Genomic DNA, 15253 nt, shown 5'->3' on the forward strand with positions numbered 1-15253 from the left:
TCTACGAACCAACATGTTTTACTTATTAAAATTTCGGTTAACGATAAAGCCAAACTGAGAATATTTTAGAGTCTCGCGCCAAGTGATTTAGTACTATGTATATTTTATTTTATTTTTTGTTATTAGAAACGGATTTAATGCTTTTATAGATTTTATAGAAATTATTATTGAAACGTTAACTGTTCATGCTTTTAATGAATACATCATTAAAAGCTTCTTTTATAGTACTTAATATACTACAGTAATCTTTATAATATTAATATTACAAAGCTCTATCGCCATAAACGAGCTATTCAAACGTGTTGTCTAACTACTCCCAATACCTTTTAATCAATAAGATTAAGTTGTCAAAATAGAACTTGATGTCAAAATAAACTGTTTGAGCAGTAGGCAAAAAGGTTGCCTGATCCGGATTTTACAGTGGGGGTATTGACTGAATTTGCAATTCAGAGTCGGCAGAACGGCGTACGTTAACTGCTCGTGAGCCAACTACTAGTTGGAATTACCTTTGCTGTTCAACGGTAGCTACTTCATCCGCACTGGCGTAAATGGAATGCAATGAACTTTTCATGCGCTGTTCAGACCGCTAAGTAAAGGTGAGTTATTCTAATTATTCGAATTAGCTTAATGAAGGTGCAGTGGGCTATAAAAATAACGTTTGTTTTAATTTAATTAGTTTTACAGGCTGAATTGGTATTAAAATGAAACTTAATGAGCTTTGGAAACATTTTCTGACAGATAATACTGGGACGAGGCTATCATTGGCGAATAAAATCTATTATGTGTGAACCCCGTACCTACTACAACTACATTTTCTATGACAACTTGATTTCCTTTAATAATTGATTGATGCATTTATATTAATTAAGGACTCCATTGCCATACTACACTACTTTTTTTCTGTATCTGCCATCAAATTGGATTCAAAGATTCAATAAACATAAACATTTTGAATTTTTATTTGATGAACCTCTCAAAATCTACCAGAAAATTATATTCAATTGCGTTAAGAAAGATCTTACAGTGTAATCTAACAGCAATTTGTTATTCTTAGGCGATGAAAGTAACAGCGGAGAAGTAAAAACAATCAATTGATATACAAGTCACGACACGGTTCAAAGGAGGTTCAAATCGAAAGAGGAATTCAATTCACTGCCTTGTCTTTGCTTCGGCTTCTATTGATATTTTTTGTCGTTAATCAATTTAGATTTAAACAGGCGTAAAAAATATGATGGTTATTTTTAATTACGTGTTACTTGACTCATTCATAAGAGGCAATAGTTAAAATGTAATATTATAATAGGTACAATTACATAATAGGTCAGTGGTACAGCAAAAACTTTGTGTGAACTGTAAATCATGTATAACAAAGTCGTTGAGAAGTTCGTTTCAAGGCTAATGAGAAGTTTTCCGTCTTAACTTTGTTGGTTTAAACTAAAACTTGTATTTAAGGTACCTAAATTATTTTTTCTTGATATTTTCAATGTTTGTCCTTTCATATAACACGTTGTAGTGTATGTGTAGTGCCAGCGTTTTAACAGAACAAATCGTATGCATATTATGGTTTCATTGTAATCCACAATTGATTAAAAGATATTTTATATGCAGATTTTAAAACGCTTTCTGAGACGTTAATACCATGTATCCTTAATAACATTTCTATCAAGATGAAAGACGCGACACGACGGCATTCTCTCTAAACCTGTTACTAACCGACAAGATTAGCTGCCTTCGCACGTGCTTATTTACGACACTCAATGTTTCCTACAGTTAATAATTACCGGACATGAATGAAACATCTACTTTGCTTCCGATAAGACTAGCCTTTTATTTTTTGCACTATATTTTTTGCTCTCCTTTATGTCATACTATTTTTACATTATTACCTACAAAAAAATTAACAAGTCCAGAGAAATTTTCCGCAACAATTGAATCGTTAAAAATATCCATCAACAGAATCTGAATGTCCCGGTTGCTAAAAATACCATTAATTGTTTGTTGAAAACAAGCTTTTTTTTGTTAGGCACGATCTCTAGGGTGGCTTTGATTCAATGGCAGATTCCACCTGTCAGCTGTGTTCCGGTTGTAGGGCTACCCCAAGGTCGTAAAATTCCACAAAAGGATTATTTACACAAGTATAACAGGTGGACAGGACGGCGCCGACTTTATCTACCTGTCAATAACTTACACCACATCAAACACGCTTGTCCGTTGATGATAATGGTACCCTTTTGGATAAAATTTTGGATTTGTCTCGTTTGTACTTAGTTAGCTGATATGTCAATTCTTTTCTACGACAGGTAAAATCAATAGATCAGGCTGATTGAGATAGCATACCTGATGCGGCGGTGGTTGCGCCCCATGCGGCGGCATATGGGGCGGATGTTGTGAGTCCTGGGTCGGAGACATAGCACCAGGCGCACTTTGGCCTGCGCCGGGGCTTGGAGCTCCCGGCGGCTGCGTCGGTGGCTGAGGAGAACCGCCTCGCTCATAGCCCTGCACACAATCAAATAAATTCCATTTAAGAATCTAACAGCAGCTTACAACAACGCAACAATGAAACCAGTCAGTGAAAAAAAACTGTTCTTCAGGAGTGCATAAACAGATTTGAATACATAATTTCTATTTATTTATTTATTTGTATTTAAATAGAACGGCCAAAGCCAATTACACTATTTAACTTATAACTAATTTTAACTCAGTCATGCATCCTTCTCATAAAAATTCAAACATGCTGACATTATCACCTTCCATTCATCCGCAAACACATCAAGATCTGTGTTTGAGTTCAGGAGAGCATTAATGGCGGCTGTCGTTCGAGGAATAGGCGACTTGGAATGTGCCACAGTACAGGAACTTGGGACATCTAGTAAGCGATGTCTTCTGCTACGACGATAATTGTCCGGGACGAATAGGTTGCATATTTCATTATGAAGATCTGGAGCATCAATTACCCCTCTAAGAATTTTGAGTACTACTGTCATCTGATCGCGCGACCGTCTTACTTCTAGGGAGTTGAAATTTAAGCAGCCCAACAGGAATTTAGTGGGATACAAATAAGGATAAAATCCGTATGAGTGCTTGTAAAGGTACCTGAGGAATGCTTTTTGCACTTTCTCTAGAGCTAATATATACTGCTTCTCAAACGGGTTACATACGCACGCACTAGACTCAAGCTTGCTTCGGACCAATGCCCCAAAAACGAGCTTGATTACGTGGGGGTTGTAGAAGTCCCGACAGTTCCTTAAGACAAAGCCAAGGCGCCTGTAAGACTCCTTAGCTGTAGATGAGATGTGGTCGTGAAAAGTGAGCTTTCGGTCGAACATAACTCCCAGGTCTTTCATGGAATCAGTTCTTGTGATTACTTCTCCATCCAGTTTGTATAGAAAGTTAACTGAGCGCCGCATTCGCCCGAAAGACATCACGTAGCATTTTGATTTATTGAACTCCATTTTATTTTCTAAACTCCACTTGTGTACGGCATCAATGTCCGATTGCAGGGCTTGGCAATCGACCTCGGATTTTATTTCATAAAATAATTTTAAGTCATCAACATATAAGAGGGATTTGACATTCGCAACCACATCCGGGAGGTCGTTTATCATCAATATGAAAAGTCGATACCAAGTTTAGAGAAGCTCTTTAGCCAGTCAGTGCAGTAGTCGGCGAGAGCTTAAAGTTCAGGAGGGCATTTCCATCGAACAAGTCATCAATATAAAACATTGAGAGAACCGGAAAATTCATGAAGTGTTCCGGTTGATATAATGATGACTTTGACCCCCTTTACTTCCGTACAAGACCGTAAAACGTTGAGTGTTTATCGCCCCGCGAGTCGTGTAAATTCGGCTGAAGGAGACGAATGAACGCCGTTAGCGAATGGGTGTTATTAAAACGTTTACACTTTTAAAAAGTTGCGAATCTTCATCTTCTCATACACTATTAATGAATTGGGCGGGTTTTACTAAGTCAATGGCTGGCGTTTATTACATGTTCTTGTCAATTGACAATCGATTGTACGGGTATGATCTATAAATTTGTCAATACATACATACTATTAATTACAATACTTAAATAATTCTTTAGGAAAGGCCTATGTTCCGCAGTGGACAGCAATTGGCTGAGATGATGTTGATGATCAATGATGAGCATTCAAAGATTGTATTCCGTCATTGGAGTAATAATCATAGAACATATCTTTTTTTGTGATGTAGAGACTCCAATAAACCAAGTGCCCCAATGTTGACAAAGGAACCATCAATATCGTATTCACTAGAGCACCCAAAAAAGCAAAGCTTACAAGAGATTTTATGAGTCCAACCGACATTTAGCAACTCATAAAACTTTCATTGCTTGGGGTTGGTATAAAATGTAACCGGTGTTGTAATAATGAATCGAGCAGCAATTGAAATGGGAACACTCAATTAATCACAGCCGACAAAGCTCTCGTGTCCTTGGCCGTGACTCAGAATCGCGAGCACGCTCACTCTAATTACCAACCTTTTTGTTATACACTCGTTCGGGTTCTTCAAGACATTGAAGCTTTTAAGGTGTTTATTTATTCAAATTGTCTTTTTGGACAGAATCTTTAAGAATTTGCTTAATATGTATAAGTTTTCAACAGCATTTATATGAGAATAATTCACAGCAGTTAATTTCCGAATATTTCGTACCGATTGTTTTGCGTTTTTATCGTTCGTGTCGTGTATTGAGGAGCCCGTGGCTAAGTAACAGCCGCATCAGTCGATCTATCATAGATTAAGCAGCCTTTATGGTCGTTTTCCTTCATCTTCTGAAAGGCATATTGAGAGTTGTAGGTCTCGATTGACATTTACATCTTTGCTAATCGTTACGGGTCGAGTCCACAACCCGTCTTAGCAAAGAATATCGGGTTGCCCAGATATATAACGTGAGTTGCGGAACTTGGATAAGCAGTCGCTCTACGTAGAACGCTGGTAGTCAGCTGCATTTCGTTAGACTGGAAGCCAACCGAAACATAGCTTGGGTAGGCAGATGATCGTACTCAGGTAGGCAAATGTTAGAAAGTCTGTACATGAATAGTAACAGATCATAAAACGCTTAGAAACACGTCAGGGTAGTCATAGAACAGGTTCTCTTAAACGTCCTTAACAACAGGTTAACCGCTCTAATATAACTATTAATGATGCTCACACACACATGCGTTCACACATTAAATACATAGTTGGTATAAAGCACCGGGCACGTGCAAGAGCCGGGTCGACGACCACGAACGGCCTTGACCGTGCATCCATTATGCACACCCGTTTACTTGCAAACGAGTGCACCGCAACGCATCTACGCCTACTAGTGCCTATGTAAATATGTCTGTATGTATAATAAACCAGCACGAAAGAGCTCTACTACTATCGAATGACGTAACATGATTGGCCGTTCCGCCGGCATTGTTGGTCGTTTCTAGTTGTGCCGAGGGTTTTGATGCAATGCACACGTTGTTCAATTAATTGAACGTTTCGCAGGGAAACATGCAACGCAATAACATCGTAAAAACATCGTTCGGGTTTTATTGGATAAGTAATTTGCGTTTAGATTGGAGCTAGCAACCAATTTGAGTCTCAAACGTAGTTTGGATTGCAGTGACAAGTTTTAAGAGAATGTGAACTTTACTTTAAATAAGGCCGCTCACCAACTAAAAAAAAATTCTAAATTCTAAGAGCTAGTGGAGTAATATCCAGGTTTGGTAAGTTATGTGTCCAGAGCAAGAATTTGCATACTATTTAATTAAATTCATACTATAAAGCTCGCAAATTGACCAGATTTGGGCATACTTATGACTGCACAGCATTGTACATAAACCGTCCGTCCTCGACATAGATCTTGCTGACAATGCAGACATTCATTGCATCAGTCAGTCGCACAATGCTTTCACTCGACAGCCAGTTTCCGCGTCACGTTTCAAGGCTGCAGATAAGGTTGGCCTGATATTTACTAATCCAGGTCAAGAGGAGTCATTCACTTTTTATGTTTCCCTCTGCCGGCTGGCGATAATTGAATAATAATCGTGACGTCAACAGTTCACGGCCTCCTGTTACGTGTTATTGTTCTTGATAACGAAACAATATGTTTGTAATTATCGCGCATGTGACATTGTAATTATTGTTGTTCCAAACAAGTTTTAGAATCAGTGAATTGTTTTAAGGGAACATACACACATCAAAAGTGTCTAGGGATCAACATATATTTTTGCAATAACTTTTCTCCTGATTGATATTAATTAAAATTTTCTTTAAGGATTCATCAAATAAAGTGTTTTCGTTTGTCACAGTAACGATAAACCAAGTCACCTTTGCACTAATAAAGAAATTTGCCATTTTCCTAATAAAGGGATTTTTGACATTTGAAACACTAACACAAAAGTTCGAAAAAAAAGACTGAAATAACAGTTTTCTTTAAAAGTTTATTGGGTAACTTAAACAATTAATAATCCGTGTTTCTACCGCGAACACTAACAACACAAGAACATCGGTTTGGCATACTCAAAATGAGTTCATCCAAATCACGATGTGGAATGGCCGCCCATGTTCGTTGCAACAACAAAAAAAGGTCTTCTTGCGACTGGATACCCTCCATATTCGGCAGAGCTCTTCTCTGTAGCATATCCCATGCATGCTCAATCGGGTTCAAGTCTGGCGACTGAGCAGGCCAGGGCAGGACATTGATGTTAGCTGCCGCGAGAGTCTGTCTTACAACTCTTGCGGTGTGCGGTCGTGCATTATCATGCATTAACTGAAATAAGGGACCGATTTGCACTTGTAGAGGAACGATGACGTCTGATACAATCGTCTCAGCATAAATTTGAGCGTTGAGGTTGCTTCTGATCCAAATCAACTCAGTTCTTCCGCCGATCCAAATACCCGCCCATACCATGATGGTTCCACCACTATAAGGATGGACTTCCTGGCAGGATTTTAATCGCTGTTGGCGTCCAGGGGTTCTCCAGTGTCGTATACGTCTTGTATCCGGTCTCATACCAAAACGAGACTCATCAGAAAAGCACACGAAACGCCATTGTTCTTCTGCCCAATTTCTGTGTTCAAGAGCCCATTGATATCGAATCCTACGATTGTGCATTGCTATAGGTGGTACCCGTAGCGGTCTTCGGGAATGAAGGTTCACTTCATGCAAGCGGTTTCTGACTGTTTGGTCGCTAATTAAGTTCCCTGAAGAGTGATGAAGCCTCACGGCTAACATCATGGCGGTTATTGTTGGAGCTCTTCGAGTTAAGATTTGAATGTATCGGTCTTGTCTCCGTGTGGTGCAGCGATACCGTCCTCCATGGCGCTCAGCTACGGTACCAGTGCTTCGGTAACGTGTCCAAAGTCGACTGATAACACTCTGACTTGTATTCAGAGCTAAAGCCACAGTACGTTGCCGGGAACCAGCTTCTATCATTCCCACGGCTCTGAGCATTTCTTCCCTGCTTAAATGACGTCGCCGCTCCATAATAACGTTGGTTTTAATCAGTAGTAGGGAAACAGTAGCACTAATAATGTCTTCAATGCGTTGTATGTGTTTATAGGGAAAATATTGACAGCTGATTTTCATCTTTTACTCGAATTTGATTCACAGTTCCTGATTCAAATTATGAAATGCACCAAAAAGGATCCATATAAATTTATAAAATCATAAATTTATTACAAAGCCACATCTCAATCTCAAGAAATCCGCATAAAAATGCTTGATCCCTAGACACTTTTGATGTGTGTATTATTAAGCCGGGTAGCAATGCTGACGTTCAAAAGGTTGGCGAGGGTTTTGTTTTTTATTGTAGTAATGTTTATTTTTGGCAGACACTTATTCGAAGCTTGATTCAAAATAGCAATGTTAATCAGCTTAACGGGGCTCTTGCATAATGGGCTCCGACTGAAGGACCGCCACGCTACTGTGTAATTGGATATGCTGCGTTCATTTACCGGCAAAGCCGAAACCTATTCAATACCTGGCAATACGCTTGGAGCTATTGTCAGAGCCATTAGCGTCACCGGGACGGTAGACGATTTGTAGCACACATAATGACATTGGACAGACACTCTTAATGACACTGGACAATGCGACGAACACTAACTAGACATTGTAAATTGAAGTAAAATTATGTAACAAAAGTGTATCCAAAAAATGTTTTCGTTGTCGATTCGAACAATTCGTTACTGTACATAGTAAGTTTCAAAGGCGGCGAGGGTGGGGTCGGGTGGTAGGATGTCTGCGTCCAAAACAAAATACAAAGAAATGTTAGAACTTTCACTGAATAATAATTTTGTGGAAAAAGTTTGTCGAACAGAACATAGCAGGAAATCGAGACTAATGCTTGGCAACCGAGTTTGGCTGAGTTTCAGTCGAACATCCGCGCCAGTCGCCAACCAATCCATCAAAGGAGGGTGACTGGATCGGGTGTGGGGTACACCCCCGTACCCACATAAATATTGCGGGTAGGTGAGTACAAACCCTTTGACCGAGTTCTGTTTACTTTCGTTTTCGCTCAGCTGACGGGGCCGCCACCCCGCCCGTGTACCTCCACTATTATTATGATAATTAGAGAGCTATCAACGTGATATTAACTACACAGTCTAATTGTAGTGACGCTAACGAACAATAACCTTTAGGGCGTAACGGGTGTCAGCCTAGGTATATCTAAATAGCAATATCAATAGGCTCCAATTTAAGTACGTAACTGTACATACAATCTGATCACCTTTAAGTGCGACTTTTTGTGGTGTCGAAGTTTTATGGAGTGCTTTTGTGCCGGTCCATTTGTGTTGCGGTCGTCGGGTTTTTTAAAGGCCTCACCCTGAGGTGCGAACGGGGGTGTCCCCGAGAGCACTCAAGGTTGCAACGAGTGCGGACGCGGTAGACAGGGCGTAGACGTGCATTATTAGGTGGGTGCCGGAACACCCGCGGGAGTCGAGTTGGGGGCGGTAGGGGTGCGCGTACGTCATCACCTGAGGCGCGCCCTTGAAACCGTCGTCGCATTCATTGCACCCGGATGCGGGCCGTATCTCCGAGCCCGCAATACTCGCACTCAAGACACCACCTACCTATCTTACAGTCTCGGGGATACTCCCCCGACACTACTTTGAGTACCTAAACACTGCAAGTTGTGAACATTTCAGCTGATCGTGTGTGCAGCTCACTTGATGACAATGCAAGTCTTAGTCGTCGATTTTACGTTATGCAGGCATTCCACCAGGTACTTATTTGTTTTTAGCTAGCTTTTTGCTAGTTCAAATGTTGTGTGACGCTTTGCCTTAGAACTATTGGTTCGGTTACTCCTCGACCACTAAGCAATGTTCTACCGGAACCGAGCAACGAACAGCTTGACTGAGAAGAAATCACATCATCATCATCATCGAAGTCCAAATCGAAATCCTCAAACTAAAGAGTATTTTTCGCGGAAGCTAGTTTAACAGCCGTTCCCATTATTCTATCTATATACATATTGTTTTGCTAAATAAAGATAGGAATTTGAAATTACTTGTATGGGGATAGTGTCTAAATTATAGAAAGCAAATCGACAGATAGATAGAATATTGGGAACGCCCGTTATATTATAGACATGGAAACAAGTTAGTAGGTAAAACATAGAATTATATAGATTGTTTTTGTTTTGCCCAGCAATACCTGTCAAAGTGTCAAAGCAATGTTCAAACCAGAATACTTTTTCTATCCGCGGTATTCGTACGGTTCATACTCGTCCATAATATAACGACTGAAATCAATAATTAATATACAAAATAAATAAAAACCAAACTTTTCAACCCAGAAAACTAGAATACTTAAAAGATTTTTTCTTTATTTTGCGAAATTATCTGGCCTGTGATACCTGTCTTAACAAACATGCTAATTTGTAACATGTTAAATGTCAATTAAAGATATAATGTACCTATCATCTTCTACAAACAAGAAAACATAGTGTTTACGGAGAACTTGGTTTCCCGTCGGCCGTCGCTGTAGCGCGTCGCTTGTGGAAACTATCCAGATTATAAAATTCCACCTAAGGTTGTTAAAATATTACCCTTTTTATTATTTGTAAAGATTTCGAATCTATGATCAATCTATAATAAGGGTAATATTGTTTTATCTTCTCTCTCAGGAAATTATTTAATTCATCTAGAAATCTTTCTGAGTGCATACTTAACAACTAGCATTATAAAGATTAAAGATTTTAATTCCTCTGGCATAGGATTTTCTATTACCACATCATTACCCATGTGATAAGTCAACGTTTTGTATGACTAAGTTATTGTCGAAACGGTTACCAGGTGTCGCAGAGATAGATTTTTAATAGAAGAATTGAACAACAGTAAATTAATCGACAAAACAAAAAAATCTAATTGGAATCATTGGAATTGAGAAACTCCTTTTTAGGAAGTCGGTTAAAAATTTATCCGAGCTACACATTTTCTAGGCAAGTTATGTTTCATATATTGTATCAATAGCAATTGAGAATAGTACATCAGATCCGGTGCATCTGACAATGATAATTTAAAAGGGATCATCGATTCCATGTAAGGCAGCCAATCAGTTCGAATTCGGATCACTTCAAATTCTATACATAATAAGTTAATTCTAGCACAATTGTATTTAATGAGGACGTTAACGCATCGGTAAATATCTTGTTACAAAGAAAACAATGCGTTAATTAACTAAGTACATTGTTTGGACCTCCACGTACGTACATAATATATTCCTACAGAATTTAGGACTACTATTCAGTTTATTTATCATATTGACGTATCCAGCGTCACATTTGCATCTGTTAATAGTTTTAAGATATTCCCTCAATAAAAATATTCCCTCATTGATTTGAGTTTATCTATAATGTAATTAGTTCAGTTTTTCTGCCCATTGCTTCTGTCATATTTTGGGCGAATTTACGGCACTGACGAAAATAACTTAGCTAGGTTTATCCTATTTACCATACATAAGGCATTTAAGTAGTGGTATCACAAACAGCATTATATAAACAGCAAGAGCTTAAAACATAGAAGTGCGAAGACTGAACGATTGGATGTTCCTTTTATTTGGTACATTAGGATCATAATAAACGCCATTTTTTACAACAAGCGTTGCCTTGTTACCTTACTGAGTTTACACCGAATAACATAGAGGCATGTTTTGAAAACGGCCTTGTTCATAGTAGAATCATTTCTTAACATCGATTTCTACACGAGTTCGCTCCAAGAGCCCTGCTTCAAACGTACCTCTGGCTCCGTTGCACAACGAGCTTACGTCAGCGAGCGCGCGGAGCGGCTTACGTCATTCGAGCGTATCTTGAGCCTCCAAGCTAAGTTAGAACTTACGCCTATGGCTTTTAGAGTTGTGTTCCTCCGAAGACGGCTTAAGTATGATAGAACGTTTATGTTCACGTGAGTGGATGAGGCTCCGACGCGCCGCCGCCGGCTCAACGATTCTGAGAAACGTTCAAGTCGGCTCTCTAGTTTCGGACTTGAATATGAATCCTCCAACACGACGACCAAGCATAAACATATTTCTAAGAAGACGACATCCTCAGAATCATTTACAGATAATTTCTTCTCTATGGCTTTTTATTACAAGTCTTGAATAAATTAATTGAGAAATGACGTTGATGAAATTCGCTTCTATGAATAAAGTAATTTTGTAGTCATCAATTTTAGTCGATGACTTCCTAACTGAATGTTGTTAATTAAAAAAAATCTTTTCCTGCGTAGGATGCTAAAATCGATTTAACAAACAGGTTCCTTAATAGCCAACGGGGTAGCCACCGGATATGGCTATCGTAATACCAGTATAATGCCTCTACATCTCTACCGGTGTCGGCATACCATCTAGGATCGTTTAGAATTTAATTCAAGAATTAGATCGGCCTTAATCAATGTTCAATTCCATAGAACTTCGATAAAAAACTCACACACTCGTGCAACATCTTATTATTCTCAATTTTCAGCCTTTCAATATTAATACATTGAGAGATGCGTCCATTCACGTACCTTGTCTTTCAAAAAGACGCTTATGGCAGTGTGCACTCATGAATCGTTTTATAAAAGCTCACTGTATCTGCTTAAAACTTATCGCGTTTTACTGTCAAAAGGAATATTTGTAAGATGACAAATCCTGCTCGAGCAAAGATTTGATATCAGGTGCATTTTAGAGCATGTTTTATTTAACTTTGATTAAGTTTTCATATTTATTACATTGAGATGTATTATTCTTTATATTTCGGTATGTTTCGGTTTAGAAAACTATTGTCAAAAAATAGCATTATTTGCATATTTCAGAAACTAAGCCAGCCTTTGTCCACACACAAAGTGGTGACAAATTGAATATTTTAAAACATAACCCTTTATAGCAGTCGAGAAAAAATACTTCAAGCTTAAAGACATTTAGGACATAAAGTCTTATCTTTACTAAGTTTCTGGTGAATGAAGCACTTTTACAAAATTGGATACTTGTCATTTTGCTACAACGCATTTAGTTTCATATGAAGAGTATAAATAAGTTAACATTTGCGAAGGAGTTTGTTAAATCGATAGATAACACGAATTGACTATGGATATATGAAGGTTTACGCTAAGTCGCTACACAAGACCCAACTACACGTCCCTAAGGCATTGACCCCTGGCTCTACATAGCATACATACTAACATTTACCTTTAGATATATGACCATCAATCACTATTAATTTACGGCGTATAATGCACACATATCTGCATACATCATTGGATTAGTTATTGCAATTTTTGCAGTCGATTGATCATTGTTGATCGGACTGACACAATTCACTGAATATGGTGTCAGCTTTTAAATTAAAGTTTCTTATTTACTCAAAGATATTAGATAAAAGCAAACAATTAGGAACAGCTTCTTCTTCTTATTTGCTGAGGTTGAGCTGCAGGTTTAATAATCTAACAGGTCCTAGTGTCAGAGTCTGACGTGGAATTATAACACTACTACTGAACAGCTCCTAGGCACGAGGGTGTAACATTTCGGCGCGACCCGGGAATCGAATCCGTGACATGTGCACAGCAGTCGCTGGCGCGTGGTATATCTGATTATCGTACTAAATGCAACAATTTAATTCAGTAACATAGTTTATAACTCCTCATATAAATTATTATAACTTTGAGAAAGCTTGACATAATCTTATTGAAAAAACTCGAAAAGTTTCTTGCTCCAACATAGATCAGTTACCCAAACTAGTTCATTGAAATTTAACAGACGCATATAAAATATTTTACAACTTTTATCTGAACAACTGAATTTAATATTTATCAAGCACAAAAAGTCAGAAACGTCATTCCAGCTTTGTGACCGTGAATTTTACATCGAGTAAAAAAAATGGTGAACGAAAATATTTACATAAAAAAATAGAAGATTTTTGTTATTATTTTTACTCAACGGCATTTTCAGTAATAGTTGTACAAACTAGTCGTTTTGGCTTATTTGGAGATGTAGACCTATTGGGTTTGTATTGTCCTACTTGTTGAGATAATACTGAGGATCAGGCGAGAAAACCTAACCTAAGGCTCAGGATGAAAAGTTACATCCTGCCCTGTACAGGAAGAACAAAAATATCGAAATGTTTTTACCAAATTGCCAAGAAGAGTTACTTATTGCTGCTATTAGAGTAATGTCCTCCTAGCCTCTTATCGGCTACGGCGGCTGTTCTCATATGAGGAGATTAGCCAACTACGCAGGACATAATATAGTGCACTAGCGTTTGCGCAGACACAGGTGCACATACTATTCCTTCACTCTCATAGTCGGATGGGACGTTAAATCCGACACAACCTGAGAGAGATCACGCGCAGGACCAACATTAACGTGCTCTCCGATGCACGGGTGAATATTAATTCTACGACTTCAAGACTACGGGCTGCTTTGTGAAAGTTTTACAAAACCCACAAAGCGATTTCGGCCCGACTAGTGACTCGAACCAGATACCTCGTGCCGCGCTTGCGACAGTTAGAGCAACGAGGCAGTTTTTACTGTGGATTGTTATTAGAGTAATACATACCTGGTGTGGCGAGAAAGGCGGTCGTGAGTTGGGCGCGCCCGGAGGACCTGGTGGCGGGTACCGTTGAGGGTACGATCCAGGCGGGCCATACGCGCCCGGGGGCTGTTGAGGACCGCCCGGGGCACCCGCGTATGGGGGCCCACCGTAGCCCCGAGGCGGCTGAAACAAATTACAAGATGAGTCTACAGATCAAAGAAGAGTTGCTAATGCTTTATGCTAATTCAGATAAGGATGATGTAGTTTATAATTATTAATTACATTAGTTAATGCTCGCAGCTTAATTCTTTCACCTGGCACCCTTCTTATCCATCACTCTTTACCACTCTTTATCAAACGAAAATGTTTCCATATTGCCATGTCACTGTTAAAATAGGCATAAAACTCGAATATCAAAAACATAGGCAACGAAATAACTCTATTACTGCTAACATCAATAACAACGCAATAACACTAAGTCTTTAGCAGAACTTGTTTAGCCTAATAGAAGTGAAGGATTGCCGAAATCGTGTTGACCAATAGCATTTACTATGTTTACTTTTAAATAATAAAAAGGATATATCTAATTACAAATAATGGATCATTTACTTAATTTAGAGGGTCGTCAAGGTAATATCGAAAATATAATTTCCAGGAACCTTTAACTACCTATTTGAAAATAATTTACGAATATACAAATTGTTATGTACAACAGTGTGTATTTGTCTTCCTTTTCAGGCAAGGTAGGCATTTAATAATTATATCCCCTAAGGTCCATAAAATGAAATCAAAAGACGAAGTAGCCATGCTTTAAATATATCCGTATTTACCTCGGATATCTTGTGTAATAACGTGATAACAAGCAGATTTAGTGTAAAGATTTATTGTTATAATTATTCAATTAGAAATAGAGTAAGAAACAAGGAAGCAAATAATTATGTACCTACTAGACCCTTGCACTGCATATGTCCCTAAATTGTTAACTGTCTTTAAATTCATAACTGCCTAATTATTAACTCCACATATTTCCTAAATACTCCCAAAACTCCAGATTGTAAGATTTTTAATTTTAATTAGGCAATAAAGAAAAAGATACTTTATTTTGTAAAACATGGTACAAAGCATAGGTGTTATAATAAGTAGTATCAACTCATGTTTTGCCTTATGATGGCGCACAAAATGTCAAAGGGTTCTTAAGCTAGCTTAAGATATTAAAATTGATGCTATATAAAGAAAAAAAAACAATAA

General features: G+C 38.4%; 1 protein-coding gene across 14 annotated transcripts in view; it reads right to left on the bottom strand.

Annotated features, from left to right (window-relative positions):
- The window catches only part of LOC124640868 (trithorax group protein osa-like), a 90021-nt gene that overhangs the window by 54498 nt on the left and 20270 nt on the right, over nucleotides 1-15253 (bottom strand). For all 14 annotated transcript variants that reach the window (XM_047178818.1, XM_047178812.1, XM_047178810.1 and 11 more), the window contains exons 2-3: nucleotides 14030-14188; nucleotides 2338-2496 (exon numbers count right to left, since the gene is read on the bottom strand). In XM_047178818.1, coding sequence (XP_047034774.1) covers nucleotides 2338-2496; nucleotides 14030-14188 — 318 coding nt within the window. The remainder of the gene's footprint in view (nucleotides 1-2337; nucleotides 2497-14029; nucleotides 14189-15253) is intronic.

This window comes from Helicoverpa zea, chromosome 21, assembly GCF_022581195.2.
Source record: "Helicoverpa zea isolate HzStark_Cry1AcR chromosome 21, ilHelZeax1.1, whole genome shotgun sequence".
Lineage (NCBI taxonomy): Eukaryota > Metazoa > Arthropoda > Insecta > Lepidoptera > Noctuidae > Helicoverpa > Helicoverpa zea.